The sequence below is a fragment of the Alosa pseudoharengus genome, unplaced genomic scaffold, assembly GCF_046254945.1.
Source record: "Alosa pseudoharengus isolate Yale_2024_CS ecotype anadromous, Long Island Sound unplaced genomic scaffold, YU_APseudo_1.1 YU_APseudo_1.1_scf_15, whole genome shotgun sequence".
In the NCBI taxonomy this organism is placed as follows: domain Eukaryota; kingdom Metazoa; phylum Chordata; class Actinopteri; order Clupeiformes; family Clupeidae; genus Alosa; species Alosa pseudoharengus.
This window is the reverse complement of record NW_027468620.1, coordinates 8,509,889-8,533,888: the sequence shown is the minus strand read 5'-3', so window position 1 is coordinate 8,533,888 and position 24,000 is coordinate 8,509,889. Positions and strand designations below refer to the sequence as shown.

The 24,000-nt window shown below is 45.7% G+C and overlaps 1 protein-coding gene across 1 annotated transcript in view; it reads left to right on the top strand.

Moving 5' to 3' along the window:
- Nucleotides 1-24,000, top strand: part of LOC143124117 (echinoderm microtubule-associated protein-like 6) — a 77,203-nt gene that overhangs the window by 31,343 nt on the left and 21,860 nt on the right. Inside the window, exons 7-26 of the mRNA XM_076285430.1 lie at nucleotides 5,563-5,764; nucleotides 7,059-7,196; nucleotides 10,031-10,287; nucleotides 11,633-11,845; nucleotides 12,122-12,289; nucleotides 12,674-12,780; nucleotides 14,663-14,781; nucleotides 15,948-16,134; nucleotides 16,647-16,752; nucleotides 16,994-17,087; nucleotides 17,244-17,344; nucleotides 17,789-17,991; nucleotides 18,289-18,400; nucleotides 18,739-18,866; nucleotides 20,620-20,761; nucleotides 21,108-21,260; nucleotides 21,688-21,819; nucleotides 22,014-22,102; nucleotides 23,090-23,266; nucleotides 23,733-23,934. Coding sequence (XP_076141545.1) covers nucleotides 5,563-5,764; nucleotides 7,059-7,196; nucleotides 10,031-10,287; nucleotides 11,633-11,845; nucleotides 12,122-12,289; nucleotides 12,674-12,780; nucleotides 14,663-14,781; nucleotides 15,948-16,134; nucleotides 16,647-16,752; nucleotides 16,994-17,087; nucleotides 17,244-17,344; nucleotides 17,789-17,991; nucleotides 18,289-18,400; nucleotides 18,739-18,866; nucleotides 20,620-20,761; nucleotides 21,108-21,260; nucleotides 21,688-21,819; nucleotides 22,014-22,102; nucleotides 23,090-23,266; nucleotides 23,733-23,934 — 3,030 coding nt within the window. The remainder of the gene's footprint in view (nucleotides 1-5,562; nucleotides 5,765-7,058; nucleotides 7,197-10,030; nucleotides 10,288-11,632; nucleotides 11,846-12,121; nucleotides 12,290-12,673; nucleotides 12,781-14,662; nucleotides 14,782-15,947; nucleotides 16,135-16,646; nucleotides 16,753-16,993; nucleotides 17,088-17,243; nucleotides 17,345-17,788; nucleotides 17,992-18,288; nucleotides 18,401-18,738; nucleotides 18,867-20,619; nucleotides 20,762-21,107; nucleotides 21,261-21,687; nucleotides 21,820-22,013; nucleotides 22,103-23,089; nucleotides 23,267-23,732; nucleotides 23,935-24,000) is intronic.

The following is a 24,000-nucleotide window of genomic DNA, read 5'->3' as shown; positions in this document are numbered from 1 at the left end:
CTCTGAGAAAAAGAAAAAAAAAGACTCTGAAACTCTGAAACTGTTTTACCGAGACTAGAGAAAGAGAGCCTCCCACATACCTGCTGGTGTGTCTTGTGTGTTAGAGAGAGAGAGAGAGAGAGAGATACAGTAGGGAGCAGAGCTCAGTCATTGTAAATAAGCCATGCTAATTACATTCCCCTGCCTGCGCACACTGAGCAGGAGAGCAAACAGGAGCTGAGAACAGTGTTTTTGCTCTCCCCCCAAACACTTCCAGCACCGCGGCTCTAATTAACCCCAGTTATTCCCGTCGCTAAGCGATTGAGTAAAACAAAAAGAGAGAAACACATACACACACACGCGCCCACACACACACACACACACATATTTTTTTGCTCTTCTACAGTTGCAGGCATGTACATCAACAGACACAGTGTTGCGTGATTCAGGTGTGTGGTGGTCGTATGGTGTTTGGTCTATGTGGTGTGCCCATAAGATGATGAGCAAATAGGTATTTGCTTGAAGGGTCTTGTTTGATGTTGGCAAGTGTTATTTGACAGTGTGCTGTTGCCAGGCAATCCCCCTGACAGGTGTGTGTGTGTGTGTGTGTTCATGCGTGTATGTTTGTGTGTGTGTGTGTGTGCGCAAGTGCGTGTATGTGTGTGTGTGCGCATGTGTGTGTTTTTATGTTTATGTTTGTGTGTGTATGTGTGTGGATACATGTATGTGTTTGTGTGTGTGCGCCTGAATGTGTCTCTGTGTGTGTGCAGGTGTGTGTGTGTGTTTGTAAACAGAGCGTGAGATGTGTGATGGGGGCTAGCCGGTAGGCGCAGAGCTCCACTGGCAGGGGAGTTGTTGACGTGGCGGAGCTGCTCTCAGCGGGCGGCTGTTTGGTGGGAAGTGAAGGATGGGGTTGGGCGAGGATGGGGTTCTAGAGCACAGCAGGAAGACCAGTAGCAAGTGCCAGGCGGAGGCGGGTCCCCGGTGACAGATAATATAAGGATAAACAAAGCAAAAACAACAACTAGTGAGTAAACATGATGCAAGATTGTGCAAGAGTAAACAAACAAACATCATTTATAGAGTAAATATGATTTTCAAATGAAAGATTATGTAGGGATGAGCAAAGCACTTGCAGAGTAAATATGATGAAAGATAATGTAAGGGTAAACAAAAGAAAATTATCTTGGTCAGAGTAAACATGACAAGCAAATGTACAGCCATATAGTCATTGTTTCATGTGTAATCATGTTGGCTTGCTATCCACATTTTTGAAAATTATTTGAATTGAACTTAAAAGATAAGCTTTTTAACAACAAAAGCTTTTTTGCTTTGGCCTGTGTCAAGCCTAGTTACACACAGTAGATACGGACACATTGATGATACTGTTAAGTGCTTGCCAGGAGTCCTCCCTGTCTGTAAGTGATTGAACTGGCTGTGTGTAGGTTGCAGGGCAATTTCTGGTGCCATTTGACTTGTGGAGCCTCTTCTGTCAGTCCCAATAAATGCTCTGCTCTTTCCCAAAAGCCATTTCCTCCAATTCCAGTGATGAAGGACCACTGTCTACAGAACCTCAACTCTTCCACATGTGGCTTAGACACTCTACTTACCTGTTTTTTTTAATCTGTTCTTCACCTCATAGCAGCAGACTTGCTTCACATAACTGTCTGGCACATTTCCTAAGTCCCTGAAAACATCTGTTGTAAAACCCCTTCTCAAGATGAATAACTTGGATACCACCATGCTAAACAACTACAGGCCCAATCTACCTTTTATTTGCAAAATTATTTGAAAAAATAGTCTTTAATCAACTTACCACCTTCCTAACATCAAATGGGCATTTTGATTACTTTCAGTCAGGTTTTCGGGCAAATCACAGCACTGAAACAGCTCTTATTAAGATTTTAAACATCCAATTATATGGATTTGAGGGTTCAAGTGGTGTTAAATGTTGCAAAAAGTAAAAAAAGCCCCTGTCATGTGACGTCCATTGTAATGGACACAGGGTCTGAAGTGGTTAAATGACATACGCATTAATACAGATGCAGGCAAAAAATCAGTCCTAGTGTTATTGGACCTTAGTACAACCTTCCATACTGTTGATCACAACATACAGTATTAGTACACAGACTAGAGCACTGGGTTGGACTTTCAGGTATAGTCATCAATTGGATCAAATCATATCTACAAGAAAGGAGTTTGTTTGTTGCCATCGGCAACTGTACCTCAACGTCTTTGACCTGTGGTGTTCCCCAGGGGTCAATCTTGGGGCCACTATTATTCAACCTCTGTATGCTCCCACTTGGACAAACCATTAAAAACAATTTGATTTCCTATCATAGCTATGCTGATGACACCCAACGTTACTTAGCTCGATCGCCTAATTACTATGGTCCCCTTGAATCTCTTTGTCAGTGTATTGACAAGATCAACAACTGGGTGTCTCACAATTTTCTTCAGTTGAACAAAGAAAAACGTAATTATATTTGGTCAAAAGGAGGAAAGACTTAAGGTTGTCACTCTACAAAAGGTGATATTAAAGGACTTAAAGCAAAATATACTGTTAACAATCTTGGCTTCATAATTGACAGTGATCTAAATTTAAATAGCCACATGAAAGCAATAACTTAATCAGCTTTTACCACCTCGAAAACATTGCCAAACTTAGAGGGATAATGTCAAAACATGATCTAGAAAACGTATTCATGCATTCATCTCCAGTAAGGTTGATTACTGCAATGGGTTTTTCACAGGCCTTCCTAAAAAGACTATCTAACATCTTTAAAGGATACAAAATGCAGCGGCTAGGGTTCTCACGAAAACTAAAAGAACTGACCACATTACTCCAATACCAGTAAGTCACAGAATCGACTTTGTGGCGATTCTGCTTGTTTATAAATCACTAAATGGAACGTGACCAAATTACCTAGCAGACACACCTTCCAGACCTCTCAGGTCTCAGGAGAAATACTTGTTAGTTTTCTTTTTTTTAATTATTCTTTAATTTTTAAACTATTCTTTGACTATTGCCCTTCTATGCTTTTATTAGCTGTTCTTGTTTGCTTGTGTTTATGTAAAGCACATTGAATGACCTCAGTGCTGCAATGAATTGCGCTATATTAATAGTTGACTTGACTTGACTTGATTGTGTCACCACTTCCACCTGTAAAACAGCCCTATGGCTGGACAGAACGGAAGAAAAGCCTAGAATCCCTGCGATGAGAAATGATTGGAAGCTGCTAGATCAGTGCTGGTGTCGAATTCAGTGAAATGTGCGCAGTCTTATGGTTTTGTTTAGCCACTGGGTAAACTATTTGATTTGATTGACTTGGTAATCAGTATTTATTTTTCACTCTTCTGTTTCTCTCCGTGGGATTTGCTGGAAGAGAATGTGTCCAAGTGTCTCTGCTACTGTGTCTGTGTTTTCATCTCCATCACTTTCTCTCTTTTCATTGCTGTGCTCCATCTGTTTTCCTCTCCTCTCTTGTTCCTGCTCCTCTCATCTCTCCTCCAGGAGTCTTTCTCTGCTCAGTTCTCCGCTATCTCTCTCACTGTTACCAACTGCAATAACCCACAAAATACAAACCCCACTGCTATTGTAAATATATGAACACACGGTAACACAGTATTCTGTTGTGCAATCTTCAACAATCTACTGTTGCACACCATTACTGAATGTGGTACATGCTATTTTCCTGTCTGGTTTATGTGTGATCAGGGTGTTGTCTACTTCAGTGGTTCTCAAATGGGGGTACGTGTACCCCTGGGGGTACGTCAAGGCACTCCAGGGGGTAGGCTACGTGAGATTTTAACCCTTAGAACCCGATTGACACAAAGTGCGTCAAAAAACACACCCTTTCTTTTCTGTTACATTGCTCTGCAACTGTTCATCGCAGCGAGATTGCGTGACAGAGCAGAAGTGGGGCTTTCCAACGAGACCACGCACTTGTCTGTACGTTAAAGTAGGAAAATAAAAAAAATATGAAATCAAATTGCACCATATGTACAGTCTATACTTCTCTGCGTTCACCTGCGCACCCATTACTCTCGTTTGAATTACTCGCGAACCCGTGAACACATAGATATGGCAAGCATATCAGATGAAAGAGGAGACACAGGGCTATCCATTGATAGGAAGGTTGTTGATTCTTCTGGCTTATGAAAACAGACGAAGTGACTGCAAAATAATAACGTCATGTACAAAAACCAATGCTGCACACCCATTACTCTCGTTTGAATTACTCGCGGACCTGTGATCGGATGCCACGCATGTCAGATATGCGCACACCACATATGTCTGTAAATTGCTCAGCCCCAGAGAATCCCTCCACCATGGCAATGATATTGCCAGATTCAGGACAGTCTGCCCTACACACACATGGAATGCATGTAGAGCTATGAGCTTGTTGTGGTGAGATACATGTCAAAATATAAGAATTTTTATAATACGCTTTTTATATTTTAATTCTTTAAAAAATTAAATAAAATCAATGCTAGTACTAATACATGGAATGATGGCAGATCTGGATAGCCTAGACTCTGCTGAAAAAAACAACAATATATATTATGTGTGTGTGGCACTTACAATGACCAGAATAAATCCTTATGAATAAAGGTAGTGAAAATGCCCTAAAAACAGCTTATGGTTAAAATATGCATAGATTTAAAAAGTAGAATCCATGCAAACATACTTTAAAAACAATTATTTAATAAATATTTCAGGAAAAAAAGTTAATAAAATTATATTTCAGTAGGCTATTCAATTTCATTATCCTAAAAACCCAGAGTCCCCCCCATACCAGGATGGTTCGACCCAACCTGTCACATGCCACCCGCCATCACCTGTCAATCACTGTCAAAACTCAAACAATGGAGTTTTGAGGTTTATGGATGGAGTCGTGGTTCCAAAGTTTAATAAATTAGACACGGATGTCACAGTGCTCTGTTTTAAGTCTTTTTTCTCAACTAAAAATGCTTTGCGCTGGTTAGGGGGTACTTGGCTGGAAAAATATTTCACAGGGGGTACATCACTGAAAAAAGGTTGAGAACCACTGGTCTGCTTTATATACAGGTAGTGTGCCTTCAGGATTGAACAATATCACTGATTATAACTGCCATCAGATTCAGACTTTCTTTGCTAGAAGCGTTCACTCTACAGTATGAACAGAGTGCAAGTGCTCTCTTTAACCTTTCTTTCTCGCTCTCCATCTCTCTACCTTCCTCTCTCCATCTCTTTCTATCACTCCCCTCTCTACCTTCCTCTCTTGCTTTCCATCTCTCTATCACTCCCATGTCTCTACCTTTCTCTCTCGTTCTCCATCTCTTTCTCTATCTCTCTATCTCTATCTGTCTCTCTCTCTCATCCCCTCTCTCTTTCTCTATCCCCCACCCCTCCTCCCTTTATCTCTCCCTGTCCCTTTCTCTCTTTCCCTCTCTCTCTTTTCCTCTCTCCCTCTCTCTCACTCCTTCTCCCTCTCTCCTCCTCTCTCTCTCCCTCTCATTCTCCCTCCCACTCTCTTTCTCTCTCTCACTCTCTCTCCCTCTCCCTCTCTCCCTCTCCTTCTCTCTCCCCCTCTCTCTCAGGGCTGTCCATCCGGAGTGTCTGCTGGCGTGCAGACCGTCTGCTGGCGGGGACACAGGACAGCGAGATCTTCGAGGTGATGGTGCGGGACAGGGACAAGCCCCTCCTCATCATGCAGGGCCACAGTGAGGGAGAGCTCTGGGCACTGGACATCCATCCCAAAAAGCCTCTGGCCGTGACTGGCAGTGACGACCGCTCTGTACGGTCAGTGGCTACAGCTCTCCTGTCCCTGTGTGAGTGTGTGTGTGTGTGTGTGTGTGTGTGTGTGTGTGTTCGTTTGTTTGTTTGTGGGTGCGAGTGAGAGAGAAGATTAAGCACCTACTGAGTTTATTATAAAGTAGCCTACTTTTCATATTAGTAAATTTTACTTGACTTCATGCAGAAGTGCGAATGGAAAAAAGAGACTATGGTTATATGTCAGTGTTAGTATGAGTGTGTGTGTGTGTGTGTGTGTGTGTGTGTGTGTGTGCAGTCTGCGCACAAACCACCCTCCCAGACATGCCTGTCTGGCTCTGCTATTTAAAAAGCCCAGTGCTGTCATGGTGGCAGTCTCCTCACGGAGTGCAGTACTGTGGTAATGAGGCCGGGTGGCTTGTGTGGCGCGCGTGGCATGTGACAGTGGTCCGCAGCGGTGCCCACCCTGTGCCTTGTGCCCACCCTGTGCCTTGTGCCCGCACCGCACTATGCTCTGTACTGGTGGACTTTACCCTGAGTCATCCGTTAGCCAATTAAGCCTCTTCTTTTCAAACAGTGTGTGTGTGTGTGTGTGTGTGTGTGTGTGTGTGTGTGTGTGTGTGTGTGTGTGTATGTGCATGTATGTCTGCATAGTGTAGTCTAGTCTACCTTATGTCAACTAACGTGTCTAGCAGAGCTCAGTGAAGCCAGCTAATGAGCTTCACCAGTCAGAGAAGGAACGTGGTGTAGTGTGTACTTTTAGAGGAGTGTGTGCTTTTAGAGGAGTGTGTGCTTTAACAAGAGAAAAAAGGAGACAAAACTATGGTTAAAAGGAAGAAGGGAGAAGAAAGCAGAACAACCTGTCAGGCGTGCCGTCCGTCCACAGCTGTGTAGCGAGTTACTGGCTTAAGATCTCTGTGAGAGGGTGCGCAGTGGAGTATTTTCATTTCATTTACTTATTTGATTTCTGTGTTCATTCATTTGAATAGGTACGACAGATGGAGATGGTGTGTGTGCATGCGTGTGTGCATGTGTGCATGTGTGCATGCTGTGTGTGTGTGTGTATGCTGTATGTGTGTGTGTGTTTGAGGTATGGTATTGGTATGCTGATGATTTGTACTGAAACCAGCCGGCTGTCTCGTGTGTGTGTGTGTGTGTGTGTGTGTGTGTGTGTGTGTGTGTGCGTGCGTGCGTGCGTGCGTGCGTGCGTGCGTGCGTGCGTGCGGTGTGTGTGTGCGTGTGGTGTGTGTGTGTGGTGTGTGGTGTGTGTGGTGTGTGTGTGTGTGTCTGGTGTGTGTGTGTGTGTGTGTGTGTGTGTTAACAGGCTGTGGAGCCTGGTGGATCACGCCCTGATAGCGCGCTGCAACATGGAGGAGGCGGTGCGCAGCGTGTCCTTCAGTAGCGATGGCTCCCAGCTGGCCCTGGGCATGAAGGACGGCTCCTTCACCGTGCTGCGGGTCAGGTACCGTAACCCCGACACCAGCACAACCAGAACCTCCCACCAGAACCTCCAACCAGAACCTCCAACCAGACCAAACATCAGCACCAGTCCCATAACACCACCACATCCACCTCCCACAACACCACCAGAACCATGTCCAGTCACTAGAACCGCTCCTACAAAACATCAGAACCTCAGAACCAATTCCCAACCACATCTACCTTCCACAACACCACCCGAACCTCAGAACCACCATATTCACCCCCCACCACTGTCTCCAAGCTGCAACGTCATGTGGTATTTGGAGAGAACCAACTCACGCACTGAGGTTGGATCACAGATTTAGCTTATATTTCAATGGGCTCTGAGTCATCGACATTGGGAAGAAATGCAGTAGATATGCTGAAGGTAGTGAAAGGTTTGCTGTGACAGGTGATCTAAGGGATTAACGGCTCTTGTGTTGACAGTACCTTACTGGAGCTTAGCCACATCCGGGCACATCTGATTGAGTATTATCAGCAAAAAATCCCGCCGTGTCTAATGGTCTTTCACACTGGGAGCAGGCTCTGTTTCATTAACAACGCTGAGGTGCTCAAAAAACTAGGCTATTTATACTCCAATATCCCCCTCCGACAAGAAATATCCACAGTCTGCTCTGCCAATGGTACTTTGTAAAGATGGAGACTTCATCACTGTAATTCTGGTTCAAGGCGCATTTTCATTTACTTTATCCAGGGAGTCATTGCACCAGTCTAGACTTCCCCAGTGATATTTTAAATTGCCCTGCAGTGTTGTTAATCAATACTTTTTGAAGTGATTAATCCCTACTGTACCCTGCATTTTGAAATAAGCAGCTGCCATTTACGTTCTCTCCATTAAAAAATGGAAGGTCTGTGTGCCAGAGGAAATTCCTGAATCATTTGAACGAGAGGGGGTTTTCGGATCCTGAATAGTATTCTCCGGATGCTTTTTGTTGTTCATTCCTCAGTTTGCCTTTGTTGTTTTTTTTCCACAACTTGTAAATTATTCATGGCATGAGCCAGTACATATGTCTTTACACATTGTCTAGAGAACAAGGAAGCAGTGCTGTTTGTATTTTGTGTCAGGAGTGTCCTTGTGGAGATGAAATTAATTGCATGCCAGGGGACTTCCGAAAATATTGTTGCTCGGAGGAGAGCCTATCTATATTTGCTCAGGAATTTAAGACCAGGGCCTCCAGCGGCGTTGACTCAACACTGCTTTTCTTACTCTCGCTTCCCATTTCTCAGAATGGAAATGAAATAGCTGTCATTGCCTTGGCTGCGATGACAACGGTGATTAAGTAAGGGAGCGATCCATCACTAAAGAGATAATAAACTATCAGCTGGGTGAAATTGCTTTTCTGTGAAACAAACAGGCATGATGAGTCTCCTGATGATGATTTAATTCATCCACCTCCCCCCATCCCCACCTCCCTCCATGCAGTCTTCCTCCTCCCATTTGAGCTGATAAGTTGGGTGGCAGTGGCCCGGCAAGGGTCATACTCATCAGGGTGGATGAATGTGCTTCCTCCATCTGGTGCTATTCAGAGAACGTTAAACAAACCCACGAGGCGCCCTCCAACAAGGAAGCTTCCAGAAGCTTCCACTCCGACCCCCTCTCCAACTCAGTCACTCAGCCCCTGCAGGCTGTTAGTATCAGCTCATTTGGTGCCAAGAACTTTGTCTCCCATTTGCAGGATTCAGTCGTTCTCCAGTATGACCAATCACGTATTTGTGGTTACTGTGGTCATCATTTGGCTTTTATAAGGCTCAGGCGGCTGGCTCTGTATAGTTTTGCGGTCAAAACTGAGCGCCACGAAAGCAGATGTCAACGGTCCTTTTTCGTACTTCCTGAAGTAAGAAAAACAAAATCCCTGCCACTCAGCTCCTCCACTGAAAAAAGTTAAAACAATGTTCTCACCAGAAGGTGACATTGCTCTCGTTCTGTCTACTTTCTTCTCTGAGCACCTGCCACAACTGGATGTCCTTTCTCTTTGTTCTCGTCCGTCCTGAAGTAGCCAGTACAACAGTGGCCTGTGATATGAGAAGTGGAGTGGGACTCTGTCATTCTTTCGAGGTCTGTAAAATGTCCACATGCTGTTGCAGCTTCCCCTGTCAGTCCCGTCTCCAGAACCAGGCATCAGTGTCAGTGTGCCCACCCAGAGGAACAAGTATAAGTATATATACTTTTTTGATCCCGTGAGGGAAATTTGGTCTCTGCATTTAACCCAATCGGTGAATTAGTGAAACACAAACAGCACACAGTGAACACACAGTGAGATGAAGCACACACTAATCCCGGCGCAGTGAGCTGCCTGCTTCAACGGCAGCGCTCAGGGAGCAGTGAGGGTTTAGGTGCCTTGCTCAAGGGCACTTCAGCCGCGGCCCACTGGTCGGGGCTCGAACCGGCAACCCTCCGGTTCCAGTCCAGAGTGCTAACCAGTGGGCCACGGCTGCCCAAACATGTTGCTGTCTGAGAGTCTCTGTTTCTGACTCACAGAAATAAATCCCATCTTATTTGGAGACGGTTGGATTCTGAACTTTTTCTCCTGAACGTCCCTTAGAAATTAGAATTAATAAGCACAAGAGTGCTTTTAAAATCTTAAGTTGAACTTGAATTTGATTTGAGCTGAGACAAGAGGAGGGCTATTTCATTGAAGTTCAAATAAAGTAATTCAAGAAAATGATCTTGAAAATCTTATACTGATTATCTGATAGTGATTATTTATCTTAAATTGTTTGTGAAGGGAAGGGATTTTATTTTTAATGTTCCTTTCCTCTGAACACGTTGGTTGTGTGTTCCTCTGACCGCTCCTTTTGATCATGCTCCTCCAGAGACATGACGGAGGTGGTGCACATCAAAGACAGGAAGGAGGTCATCCACGAGATGAAGTTCTCGCCGGACGGCGCCTACCTGGCTGTGGGTTCCAACGATGGCCTGGTGGACGTCTACGCCATGGCGCAGCGCTACAAGAAGGTGGGCGAGTGCAACAAGTCGTCCAGCTTCATCACACACCTGGACTGGTCCATCGACAGCAAGTACCTGCAAACCAACGACGGAGCCGGAGAACGCCTCTTCTACAGGATGCCAAGTGAGTCAGGACAATGCAGTTTAAATGTAATTGTAAAATATTGCTGCACTAACATGCCGTAGTCGCACTAAATCTTGATTGTTTCCCTTTTTGTGGTTGCTTTGGATAAAAGCAACAGCTAAATGACCAAAAATGTAAACAACTCAGGCTCTTAAGTGTGGTGGTAATGTAGTGGCTAAGGAGCTGGGCTAGCATTCAGTAGCATGAAAAGTTATGGGTTTGATTTTTGGCTTCCACCGTGGTGCCCTTGAGCAAGACTCTGACATTTCTCTCGGGAGACTGGCCCTTGTAATAACTGACATATGTAAGTCGCTTTGCAGAAAAGTGTCAGCCAAATGAATTAGTTAGAATAAGTAACAAAGGATTTCTAATGGTAAATATTGTAACAATGAAACCTTTTGTGAATGGTTTTTCAAGGATCACCTCTTAGCACACTATTGTCTCTTTTACACTATTGAGTCAGATTCCTTTACGTAATAATGAAATAATGAAAAGTTGGATGAAAACTAGTCCTGAACTGAAAGAGAACCTCAATGTTAATCTGTAGGCTACTGAGAACAAGCTTTTAGTCAAGGACTAGGATTAAAGGAACACGCCAACATTTTGGGAAATTAGGTTATTCACCATCTCCCCTAGAGTTAGATAAGATACATACCTTCTCATCTCTGTGCGTGCAGTAACTCTGTCTAGCTTAGCATAATACATTGAGGTTGTCAGAACCAACTAGCTTATAACTAAACCAAAAGTTACAAAAGAACTCCAACCAAAAGTGACAAAAGAACTCCAACATTTTCCTAAATGTTGGGGTGTTCCTTTAATCAATGTTCACAGAAACCAGCTCTATACACTTAGCTAATATGTAAATCCAGGTGCTGAAGCAGAACGTTATTAAGCCATACAGTGCATTTTATCCAAAAACAAGCATAGCACAGTGTCCCTTGCCCAGGTTTCCCGCATAGCGCTTTGTTTTTCTTTGTCTAATTACGGCCCTAGGAAATGCTGAGAGTTAAAAGGTGTGAAGCATTTAATCCCCTCATCCACACTTTTAGATCTGTGCGGTGTAATTAAAACTACGTCTACACGAAACCGCCGGGTTTACCGCTTTCACACCTTTAACGACACCGGTAAAGTAAAACACTCGCGTACACACACAGAGGTGTAGGGAGGCCCTAAGGGGACTTGAGCAAAAAAAAATCTAAAGTTTATTTTCATGTGCTCACGTGAAACTTTCATGTGCTCACCTGAAACTTTCTGGCTGCTTCTCCATTTAACGGAGAAAGATCCTTCATCACTAACCCTCTCTGGTTGAACTGCTTTCCTGTAACATTTGACCTCCACTCTTCAGCGGGCAAGCACCTCACCACCAAGGAGGAGACCAAAGGGATCCACTGGGTGTCTTGGACGTGCGTGATTGGCCCGGAGGTGACAGGCATCTGGCCCAAGTACACCAACATCAGTGACATCAACTCCGTGGACGCCAACTACAACAGTGCCATCCTGGTCACCGGCGATGACTTTGGCCTTGTCAAGCTCTTCCGATTCCCCTGTCTGAAGAAAGGTGTGATTTCATTGACATTTTATTCCGCTGGATCATTTATTACAATATTTCATTGTGGAATTAAAGCAGTATTGAGAAAATGAGTAAGATTGTAAGATAAGGGGCCTGTCATCGTTCATTGTCACGGTTCAAAACATTGATCTTTATCCACGGACATTTCAGCTGTTGAATGTAACCAATGAACTCATGTCACTTATTGGTTTGTTATGGTTGATGTCTGTGTTTTTGTGCTGCACTCTGTGCATGAAAGCTTGACCCTTGGCCCTTTGTCCGCAGCTGCGAAATTTAAGAAATACGTCGGTCACTCAGCCCATGTGACCAATGTGCGCTGGTCACATGACTTCCAGTGGGTGCTGACCACGGGCGGGGCAGATCACTCTGTGTTCCAGTGGAGGTTTCTACCCGAGGGCATCGTGAATGGTGTACCCGAGCCCCTGCATCAAGGTAGACTCACCTCTAGCCAACCTGTGCTTTATCTGGGAATTAAGCAAATATGGCATGAGTGAGAGTGGGGATATCGATTGGTAGCAGATATCGGCATGGCTGTGATTGGGCCGTAGGCATGAGGCCGGAGGACTAGTACCGCAGCTATTGACAGCAATGGCAATATTTGCTAGCTATGACACAATCACGTCCAATCACAAATAATTAGTTTGATCAGTCCTAACTTATTTAAATGAATCGAATATGCTATGACTGAGCAAGAATGTCTCTAACTTAGGCAGTAGGCAGTTATGTATTTGTCAAGATCGCTGTAGTATTCCCATCATATTTTGACCTCTGAATGTCTTCGGTAGTCACAGTGTGTTTTTTCGTTTACCTTTGAAGATGGATATGCAGATTCCAACAGCGAGGAGTCCGATTCAGACCTGTCTGATGTCCCAGAGCTGGACTCGGACATCGAGCAGGAGACCCAAATCAATTATGACCGCCAGGTGTGTTCCGAATTCATATGTTCTCATGCACACTGCACTTACCTTTCATTACCGCCTGTAAGAAGACCAGGGTTCATCCAATGTACCAAGCTACAAAAGAACAGAAGTGACCACAGAGCTAAACATGAAAGAAAGCCACAGCTAGCTAGGGAGTCTTTGAAAGCGTTCATGTGATCCTGACTAGAATATCATGTGGGCAGTCTGCTTGTGTGACTGTGTCTAAACACTAAGGCCTTCAGCACACCCACAGAAGTGTGAGATGAAAGGGGAGAGTCGAGACGCAGGCTGATGTTGCTCTCTCTGAGAGAGACGTACGTGTGAGGAATGTGCGCCGCTCTCAATGTCAGCCAAGGTGAAGGACAGCAGATGCGCCTTCACCGTCGCCGTCGCTACCGCCGCGGCTAAATGAGGGAGGGCCGAGTGGAGACGGAGTCGGAGCTGGAGGTCGATGAAAGAACTCCGCCGCTCGCTCTGGCCTATCTGGGGGCTTTTGTGCGGCATCTGTACCGAGCTGTGCCGAGCTGTGCCGATCGGGGTCTTGGGTTTCTAACACTCGCACTCAGCAACCACCCAGACAACCCCCAACCCCCCACACACACACACACACACACACACACACACACACACACACACACACACACACACACACACCAATCCCAAGTCCTATCACCAGCACCCCCACCCCTCTGCCCCCGTCCCAGCCTCTCTGCATCCGTCACAGGCCTTATCTACTGCAGCAGCTGCTGCAGCCTCCGTCGGCGGCTCAGCGTGGGCAGCGCCGCGGCAACCACAAAGCTCCTCCGCCACCACCGCCTGTGTGCCGGCAGATACGAGGCCCTGCTGCTGTCCTTGTCGTCGGGCTCATGACTGATCAATGAGGCGCCCCGGTTTAAAAGTTTCAACACTCTAGACCGCTAGATTGCTCACTCACTTACACTCCCTGCCAACCAGTGTCCTCGTCTGACTCTTTCTCTCTCTCTCTCTCTCTCTCTCTCTCTCTCTCTCTCTCCCCCGTCTGTCTCTTAGTCTCTGTCCATCTGTCTGTCTGTCTCTCCCTGTCTCTCTCTCTCTCTTTCTCTCTCTCTCTCTCTCTCTCTCCCCGACCTGTTGGCAGGCCATGAGTCTGGCGGATCTGTTGTACCCATGGGCCAGCGGTAATTGAGATGCAGGTGTGAGGCGAGTGAGCCGGCTGCAGCCGCATGAGCGAGCGAGCGAGAGAGCGAGTTAGTGAGTGACTGACGGCCAGAGTGTTTTGTAGTAGCAGCCGTTGTATGCTAATCAGGGCCGGTCATATCCAATATTAACCAACCCCACCAAGTGTGAAAGGGAATTATTCAGGAGGGGGCCTGCCCCCGTCTACGCTCCTTGTCTGCCAGGCTGTCATCTCTTTCCAGGCGCTAACGGGCTAGCTGGCTAATTAGACCCTTTCCAGCACTCCTCAGGTTTTTTTTTTTCTTCCTTTAAGAGCGCAGCTCCTCTTGTGTCACTTTGCCTTTTATTTGGCCTAATCTGAATATTGTAGACATGACAGAATATATCAGACATTGTGGTTGATGCTCCCTTTTTTGTAGGCTCTCTGTCTGTCTATTCAACTGAATTAAAGTGACTACATTGCTTGGAGGAAAAAGTAGTGTGTGTGTTTGTGTGTGCGTGTGTGCGTGTGTGTGTGTGTGTGCGTGATGAGGCTAAGAAAGCAAACTTAATGAAGCAAACATGGCTGGACTCTAGAGACTCTTGTTTTATTGCTGTTTGGATTCTCCGTCACGGAACCCTAGGCTCTCAGCAGTGCTGTTCCCCTATCTCTCTCTCTCTTTCTTTCTCTCTCTATCTCTCTCTCTCTCTCCTCCGTGTTCTCAGTTCTCGGTTCTGTGCGGTTCTCCAGGTGTACAAGGAGGACCTACCTCAGCTGAAGCAGCAGAGCCGTGAGAAGAAACAGCTGGTGGGATCTCTCAAGAGGCAGCGATGCCCTGACGTTGGCCTGCGGCTGAAGTTTGTCCACGGGTAAGACAGACTGACTGACAGACTAACAGACAGACCGTGGGGCTGCAGCACTCGTGGTTAATGAAGTGTTTCCCCGTTAATGTCACAACCTCCAAGTTCCTCACAAGCAGTAGCTGCTCATCTTTGCATTTGCTCCAGGGAATAAAGCCGTTAACATCCTTATTAATAGACATCTCCTGTAAGTCTGTAGTATGTTGCTGAATGTGATATGTGAGGTTGTTTATTATTTATTGCTGTATATGTTTCCTTTCCATATACACAAAACTGGTACAGAAATAGCTTAAGATATGCATACCATTTGTTCTCCAATAAGCTCTCTGTTTTTTGGTTTTTATTAATGAAAACGTTGACAGTATTGAAGTGCTGTTTTGGCTGCTGCTGCTTAGTGTCCTATTTTTGGTCAAGTTCATTTGAGGACTCTTCCTGTAATACTAACTTCTTTACTCCCAGGCCCTCTCTATTGGCAGTGGTCAACTGTGAAGTCTGAGTATTTGAGGAATTAAAATGGCACACACTCAGAAAACACACACACACACACACACACACACACACATACACACACACACACACACACACACACACACACACACACACACACATACTCACACACACACACACATACACACACACACACAGACACACACAGATACACAGTCACACACACACAAGTGTGTGCGCACACAAACACACACACATATTCACACCCACACAACCACACACACACACACACACACACACACACATATACACACACACACACAAACACACTGTGTTTCTCAATTAGAATTCCACTCACAGCGTGTGATTAATTACGGCCACTTCATACAGAGAGAAAGATTTGCCAGCTGGGAATGAATAAAATCTGTTGAGTTTGAGTTCACTCCCAACCTATTCCAAGTCCAAATAAGCTACTACATCATGGCTGATTGAAATCTTGACTTGACTGTTTCCTCTGTCCCTTTTAGTCTCTGTGCTCCTTATAACACCATCCATCCCTCTCTCTCCCTCTCTTTTTCTATCTCTCTCTCTTTCCCGCTCTCTCTCTCTGTCCCTTTCTCTCTATCCATTTCTGTCTCTCCCTCTCTGCCCCCCTCTCTGTTCCGCTCTCTCTCTCTCTCTCTCTCTCTCTCTGTCCTCTCTCTCCCCCTCTCCTTGTGTGTGTGCAGGTATCGGGGCTATGACTGCAGGAATAATCTCTTCTACACGCAGGCGGGTGAGGTTGTGTATCATGTGGCGGCGGTGGCCGTCATCTACAGCCGCCAGCAGCACTCGCAGCGCTTCTATCTGGGCCACGACGACGACATTCTCACCCTCACCGTCCACCCACTCAAAGACTACGCGGCCACCGGACAGGTAACTGTAGGGCAGCAAGTCCACACGTACACAGGATGTAAATATTTTTTAATGTAGCTTTTTTGGTTACACTTTACTTGACAGTATCGACATAAGAGTGACATGACACTGTCATGAACAAGTCATAAACGTTTATGACATAACGCTTTTGTTATTAAGTGACATTCGGTTTTTGTCGTAACAAGTTAGGGTTTGGATTAGGGTTAGAGTTAGGGTTAGCGGTTAGGATTAGGTTTAGGGTTAGGGTTAGGGTTCATGTGTCATGACAGTGTCAGGTCACTCTTATGTCGATACTTTTTTTGGCCAACATGGCTTTGTGATTAGGGTTATATCACTGCCTGTTTGTTTGGCATGCTCTTGATAGTAATTGCCAGTGTTTTGGTGCTTTCCTGCGGACAGAACAACGAAGGAAAACCCTGTTTTAAAAAAATGTCGACTAGGACTGCAGGTTCCACTACTGTTCCAGACTGTTCCACTTATATCTGTCTTTTTTCTATGTCTGTTCTACACAGGTTGGGAGGGATCCAGCTATCCATGTGTGGGACATCCAAACCCTAAAGTGCCTCTCCCTTCTGAAGGGGTATCACCAGAGAGGAGTGTGTGCGCTGGACTTCTCAGGTACGGACGATGATGTGTGTGACCCTCCTCCTCTGTCTCTCTGCTCACAGAAATATTATTTCGTTTGCACACAGGTATCATGAAGAAATCAGCACATACGTTAGTATGAGACACCATGTGTTTGTTAACATTTGCAGCACACAGGAAAAGGTCACAGCAAAGGTCGTCTCATCTCTGACGTGAGTGTGAATGTGCTTTTGGATGAGTTGTTGCGAATAATTCACGCTTTTGTGTTATTCAGCGGATGGGAAGAGCCTGGTGTCCATCGGAGTGGATGACCACCACACTATCATTGTCTGGGACTGGAAGAAAGGGGAGAAGCTGGCCACTGCCAGGTAGGGAGACTCTCAGGGGTGGCAGACCCTACTACCACAGCAGCACGGTGGACATATTTAAAACCTGGCACACCAGCAGTGGGTGGAGGTGTAAATGTTGTCTGCTTCCTCTCTCTCTCTCTCTCTCTCTCTCTCTCTCTTTCTCTCCTCCCCTAGGGGACACAAAGACAAGCTGTTTGTGGTGAAGTGCAGCCCTCTCCTAATGGACAAGCTGGTCACCGTGGGCATGAAGCACATTAAGTTCTGGCAGATAGCAGGTGCCCACACCACACATAACCCTCCCACCTCGTTTTTTTATGTCTTGCATTTGCTCTCCCTGAGGGATGCAAATAGCTTTTGCTAAATAACTCTCTCTCTCTCTCTCTCTCTCTCTCTCTCTCTCTCTCTCTCTCTCTCTCTCTCTCTCTCTCTATATATATATATATATATCTGTTGTACAAATGTCTTCCCTTTGCAAGCATTTATCTCCCTCATTTGATGTTTAATGTAGGCAAATATGGTGTTTGCTGAGAACTCACATTACTCTACTAATAGAGCCCATTTGCCTGAGCTTACACTGCAGAAAGCACAATTTCCCTTTGCAGTCCATTTCAGTGTAATTGGCCATGTTTAACACTTCAGAGAGTCTGGCGGTTCAGACATGTGTAGAGTTTTTACTTCTTATGGGCTACTAACGACAGAGATTTTTTTGTCTTGTGAAGGTGGCGGACTCACGTTCAAGCGAGGAGTATTCGGGAACCTTGGGAAGCCCGAGACGATGATGTCTGTCTGTTATGGCCGCACGGATGATCTGGTCTTCTCTGGAGCTGCAACAGGGGATGTGTTTATCTGGAAGGAACCGGTGCTCCTGAAGACCATCAAGGCCCACGATGGGCCTGTCTTTGCCATGTTCTCTTTGGACAAGGTACTGCTATGAATGGGAATGTGTATTTCCTTGTTTTGTATAGAAAGCTACTGGATGCCAAAATTACCTTTGGGATTAATAAAGTATCTATCTATCTATCTATCTATCTATCTATCTAAACCAGTTATATAAAAATATTTTTTAACAGGCTCACAGGACTACTTAAATTGTATGTGGTGATAACATGTATCCATCCATTATGCAGTATACAGTACATACTGTATATGAGAGCCAGGGAAGAGGTTGGAGTGATCAAACCAGGCTGCTTGTGTGTGTGTTGCTGTGTGTTCTCTGCAGGGGTTCGTGACGGGAGGAAAGGATGGCGTAGTTGAGCTGTGGGACGACATGTTTGAGAGGTGTCTCAAGACGTACGCCATCAAAAGAGCATCACTCTCTTCTGGATCCAAAGGTATGACATGACAGGCATACTTTCTCTGCTCTCACACAGCACTCCACTGACTGAGAGTGCGAAACAGACTTTGGCGAGAATCTGCTTCAAACTGTTCAGCGTGTACTTGACTGTAGTGCAGACTAGTGATTAGGGTTTGAGAGCGTTCCCTGGCAGGTAGTCTATAGATTAATTCTCCTGATAAAGTGCTGCCCCCTTTTGGTCAGAGAGGAGACATTCATCCCACACACCCGATTCCTGTCTTACTGTGTAACTAAATAACTGAAATCTGTGAGATGTGTCCTGACCACAGGACAGAGTAAGGGCTGACTGTCTGCTGTGTGTTTTCTTGTGTGTAGGACTGCTGCTCGAGGATAACCCCTCCATTCGTGCCATAACTCTGGGACATGGACATATCCTAGTCGGAACTAAGAATGGGGAGATACTTGAAATTGACAAAAGTGGTCCTATGACTCTGCTGGTCCAGGTGTGTGTGTGTGTGTGTGTGTGTGTGTGTGTGTGTGTGTGTGTGTGTGTGTGTCCAGCTGTGTGGGTCATACCGTGTTTGTGAACTCTTGATTGCGTTCTCCTTTAGATTCGCCATTGTGTGTATGTGTGTGTGCGTGTACGTGTGTGTGTGTGTGTGTGTGTGTGTGTGTGTGTGTGTGTGTGTGCGTGCGTGCGTGCGTGCGTGCGTGTGTGTGTCCAGTTGTGTGGGTCATACTGTGTGTGTGTGTGTGTGTGTGTGTGTGTATGTGTGTGTGTGTGTGTATGTGTGTGTGTGTGTGTGTGTGTGCGTGCGTACATGTGTGTATGTATGTATGTATGTGAGCATGGTCCTCTCATGTTTATCGTCCCTTCTATATGTATATGGCTCCTTTTGAACCTCACCCATCACTGAATGCCAATCTGCAGCCTTCCTTATATAACCCTGCTGCCGCCTGATTGCCCCTGAAAGCCTGTTTGCCTGTGGGTCCTCAGCTGTAGCGCTGCCCTTTGTTTATTCAGCACTAACCATTCGCCCGAAATGAATTTAAAGGGGGCTGATTCTTGGAAACTCACTTCGTTATGTGAGTTAAGGATGGATCGGCAGCTCGAACGGTAATTCTTAGAGCTGCTGTTTGGAGTGTGTGGTCTTCGTCAAGGACATAAACCCTCAGCCTCTCACAGTGCTAATAAGGCCTTCTGTGTTGCCATAGTGAGCAGAGCTGATTGTGTAGTTTGCATTAAGTCTCCCTGAAATCAATTCAAAGGCAGCAGAGTAGGGTGACTAATGTAGTGACTCCAGGCAGATGTGGCTTTTGATAGTGTGCATCTCCTGGGTAGGCGTTTCAAGCCTGTCTTTAGAAAGAGACGTCAAAGGCAGTAGGTGCACTAGAGACGTCTAAAGGGCTGTTCACACCAGGACTGATAACAATAAAGATAACTATAACTTTAACGATAAAGGCGTCCACACTGACCAACGATAAGGAAAGGATCTCCTCCTGTTGATGAATGTGATGTCTAAAATGTGAAAGATTTCGATTGGCTGTCAGGTTTTTTTATCGTTCTCAAAATTGCCCTGAAGTGACATTCATATCGTTCATTTCTTTCTTCATGTCATTAATGTGTGGGTGACTTTAGATGATTTTAGATAATGACATATAAACTTTGTTTGTCGTTATCATTCTCGGCCCTTAAGAAGGATGGGTTGTAGAGTTGGGATCCAGACCATGAAGGGTTTTTTTAGAGAAGTGTTAGGTGTGTGTATATGTGTGTATGTGCGTGTGCGTGTGCGTGTGCGTGTGCGTGTGCGTGTGCGTGTGCGTGTGTGTGTGTGTGTGTGTGTGTATGTGAAGGGATTTTGTAGAGAGGGGTTAGGTGTGTGTTTCAGCTTCGCTGTGACTCAGTGCACTGAAGATGAAACAGAGCAGACTCACAGGATGCACTGTGCTGTCACACCGCCGGGCAGTAATGGACAGCTGTGTGTGTGTGTGTGTCTGTGTGTGTGTGTGTGTCTGTGTATGTGTGTGTACTGTACGTGTGCATGTGTGTGTACTGTGTACTGTGTATGTGTGCGCGTGTGTCTGACCCCTGTTTTTGCGTCCTGTCTCACAGGGTGACATGGAGGGGGAGGTGTGGAGTCTGGCGTGTGTGTGTATGTGTACGTGTGCATTTGTGTGTACTGTACGTGTGCATGTGTGTGTACTGTGTACGTGTGCGCGTGAGTCTGACCCCTGTTCTTGCGTCCTGTCTCACAGGGTCACATGGAGGGTGAGGTGTGGGGTCTGGCCGCTCACCCGATGCTCCCCATATGTGCCACCGTGAGCGACGATAAGACGCTGCGGATCTGGGAGCTCTCGGCCAACCACCGCATGGTGGCCGTCCGCAAGCTGAAAAAAGGTAGGACATTCCGTACGCCCACTCGCCAGTCGCTGTCTCCAAACATCAGTTAACACATGTCAACACTGCCCGCTCCGCGAGACGCATGCGTGTCACCCAGCCCTGTCACTCTCTGTCACAGCAGAGCTAAAATAGGCTCAGGACAGCACAGCTCTGGAAATACTTTCACTAGTGTATACTTTGTCACATCCAGCCATGTGATATCCCAGTGTGTCAGTAGGCTGGTCTGACTGTGAATGGTAACATGGAAATGTGTGTTTGTAGGTACTGTATGTGTGCTGTGTGTGCATAACATGATGTGTGTGTGTGTGTGTGTGTGTGTGTGTGTGTGTATGATGTGTGACAGGTGGAAGATGTTGTGCCTTCTCCCCTGACGGGAAAGCCTTAGCAGTGGGCCTGAACGATGGCAGCTTCCTGGTGGTGAACTCGGACACGTTGGAGGACCTGGTGTCGTTCCACCACCGCAAGGAGCTCATCTCCGACGTGAGATTTTCACAAGGTAAGCGCTGGAACCGAACTCCCACCTCCCCAACAAACCCACCCACCCACACACACATATATACACACACACACAACCCCCCCCTGCCCCCCACACACACACACACACACACACACACAATCCTCCCCTCGAGCCTGGGAGACCAGTGACGGCTGGTGAGAAGGAGCCCAGATCACTGTAGTCTCTGGGGCTCTGGCTCTTTTGTTATTCCAACTTCCTGACTTCCAACTGTTCAACTGTTGCCATGGTAATTCACAGATTCCACTGAATGGCGTTATCGTCTTCTGCAGTCTGTGCAGGTGAACAGATCAGCAGAACTGATCGTGCGTGGGAGATAAAAGGGACTCTTATAAATGCTTGCCTTTGTTTCCTCTCACCTTGAGCTGCTCTGTGTGCTGTGCGTTTGTGTTGTGGTGCGTTTGTGCAGATGCCGGTAAATACCTCGCTGTGGCCTCCCATGACAACTTTGTTGACATCTACAACGTGCTGACCAGCAAGAGAGTGGGCATCTGCAAAGGAGCCTCGAGCTACATCACTCACATAGACTGGGACACTCGCGGTGAGTGGGCTATCGGCGCTAACACATAAGTTGACCAATGCAATATCTTTATCCATAACTTTCCATTTGTTTTATGTTAATGTGTTTGTTATTATCCGATTTGAATTTGATTTGCTTGCATACTGATTTATTTTCCTGTTTATCTGATCTGAAATTGCTGTATGCAGCATTATGAATGCACTGATTCTCTTCAGGTAAACTGCTGCAGGTTAATTCTGGTGCCAAAGAGCAACTATTCTTCGAAGCCCCAAGAGGAAAGAGACAAACCATCCGCAATGTGGAGGTAGGTTGAGGCTGATTAGGTTTTCATGTCTTTACATTCCTTCCTCATCAACATACCGGTAGATAATGGATCATTTATAAAACAAACAGCCCTTTCCCCTGTGTGAGCAGTTGAAAACATGTATGTATTCATGACCTGGTCATATACAGTGTGGCCAGTGGTGCATAACAATTCTTACAACTTTTGGTTACTTTTCACTGTTTATATGTATCTGCTTCTGTGTTCATATGTTTTCTTACAATAAAAACTGTGCATTTATATTTTGCCTCTGTGTTTGTTTGGAATCTCTGAATTTAATGTGTGTGTTTGATAATATAAGTGTAAAAATATAAGCTGACAATGACAGTAACAATGACACAGTCTCGTAACTGGATGTTTTTTCATCTGTTCAGTTCATAACATATCTACAGTATATCATTCCGAAGACTACTTATCTGGTAGTATTGTTAATAGTATTGTTTTCACTTGTTGTCTATTTAAAGACGATAAGAACAGCATAATTTCAATGGCAAAGCCTCAATATGTGTTATGTAATTGTGCTTTGGGCCAATAGAGAAAAAGAATGACATCTTTGGTTGTGAAGATTTGAATTTAAGCCATCTTTAAACCAAAAACCAAATAAAATGTTTTAAACCAATGTCTTTACAAAGCAACATAACTCAGCATTATATCAATAAATGCACATGAACGCATCTGTTCTTACACAAATTCACTTGCGGTTGTGGTTGAGGTTGTGGTTGGTACACCCATCATGCTCTGTTGATGTGCCAGGGCATTGTGCACCTCTTCCAAATGTACGTAAGGACATGCCAATGTCAGATGATATAGCATTTCATGACAGCCTTTGATCACAGATTGGACACACACACACATTTCACACATTTTACACATTTGACTGCCTAACCAATACTAACGTGCAGAAGAGTAGTGTGTTCTGTGCTGTGCTGGAGTACTGAGTGTGTGTGTGTGTGTGTTGCTGTGCGTCAGATGGAGAAGATGGAATGGGCCACCTGGACATGCGTGCTGGGCCCCACCTGTGAGGGCATCTGGCCAACGCACAGCGACATCACAGACATCAACGCTGCCTCGCTCACCAAAGACCGCAGACTGCTGGCCACCGGAGACGACTTTGGCTTCCTCAAGCTCTTCAGCTACCCAGCCAGGGTAGGAGTGATCCTACATTCACACTCACACCTCACTGTCTTTGTGTGTATGTGCATGAGCTTTCGGTTGCTAATGCTTAGTGAAGTTTTCTGAAAGACCAAAGGGCTGCTTTACTGAACCATGTGCGTTAGCTTTATTCACACGTCTACCATACGCAAAATATATATATTTTAAATATAGCATTAGTTCCTATGTTAAAGTTGTTTTCTTCTATGCATTTACTTCAATGTATTTCTACCATGTACTTTTATGTATTTAAGTCAAATGGACTTATTAGTGCATGAAATATTGCTGCAGTCATTTACAGTGCCACTCTGTCCTGAGTTTAACATGTCAATGTGATACATCAGATACTGCACTGAAGTCTGCTACATCCAGATGGGTTAAAGCACGATGATGATGATGATGATGATGATGATGATGATGATAAACAGACTTCCTATAATTACTGTCCATCTGGTCGCAGGGACAGTACGCCCGATTCAAGCGCTATGTGGGCCACAGTGCCCATGTGACCAACGTGCGCTGGGCTCAGGACGACGTCACGCTGCTGACAGTGGGCGGCGCCGACACGGCACTGATGATCTGGGCCCTGGAGCTGGATGGAAACCGGGCGAGTCGGGCCGTGGACAGCGAGGAGTCCGAGGAGGACACGGACGAGGACGGAGGTGAGAGCTCATGGGGACGACTGCAACTCATACAACACAACACACTACAACACAAACTCAGACAGA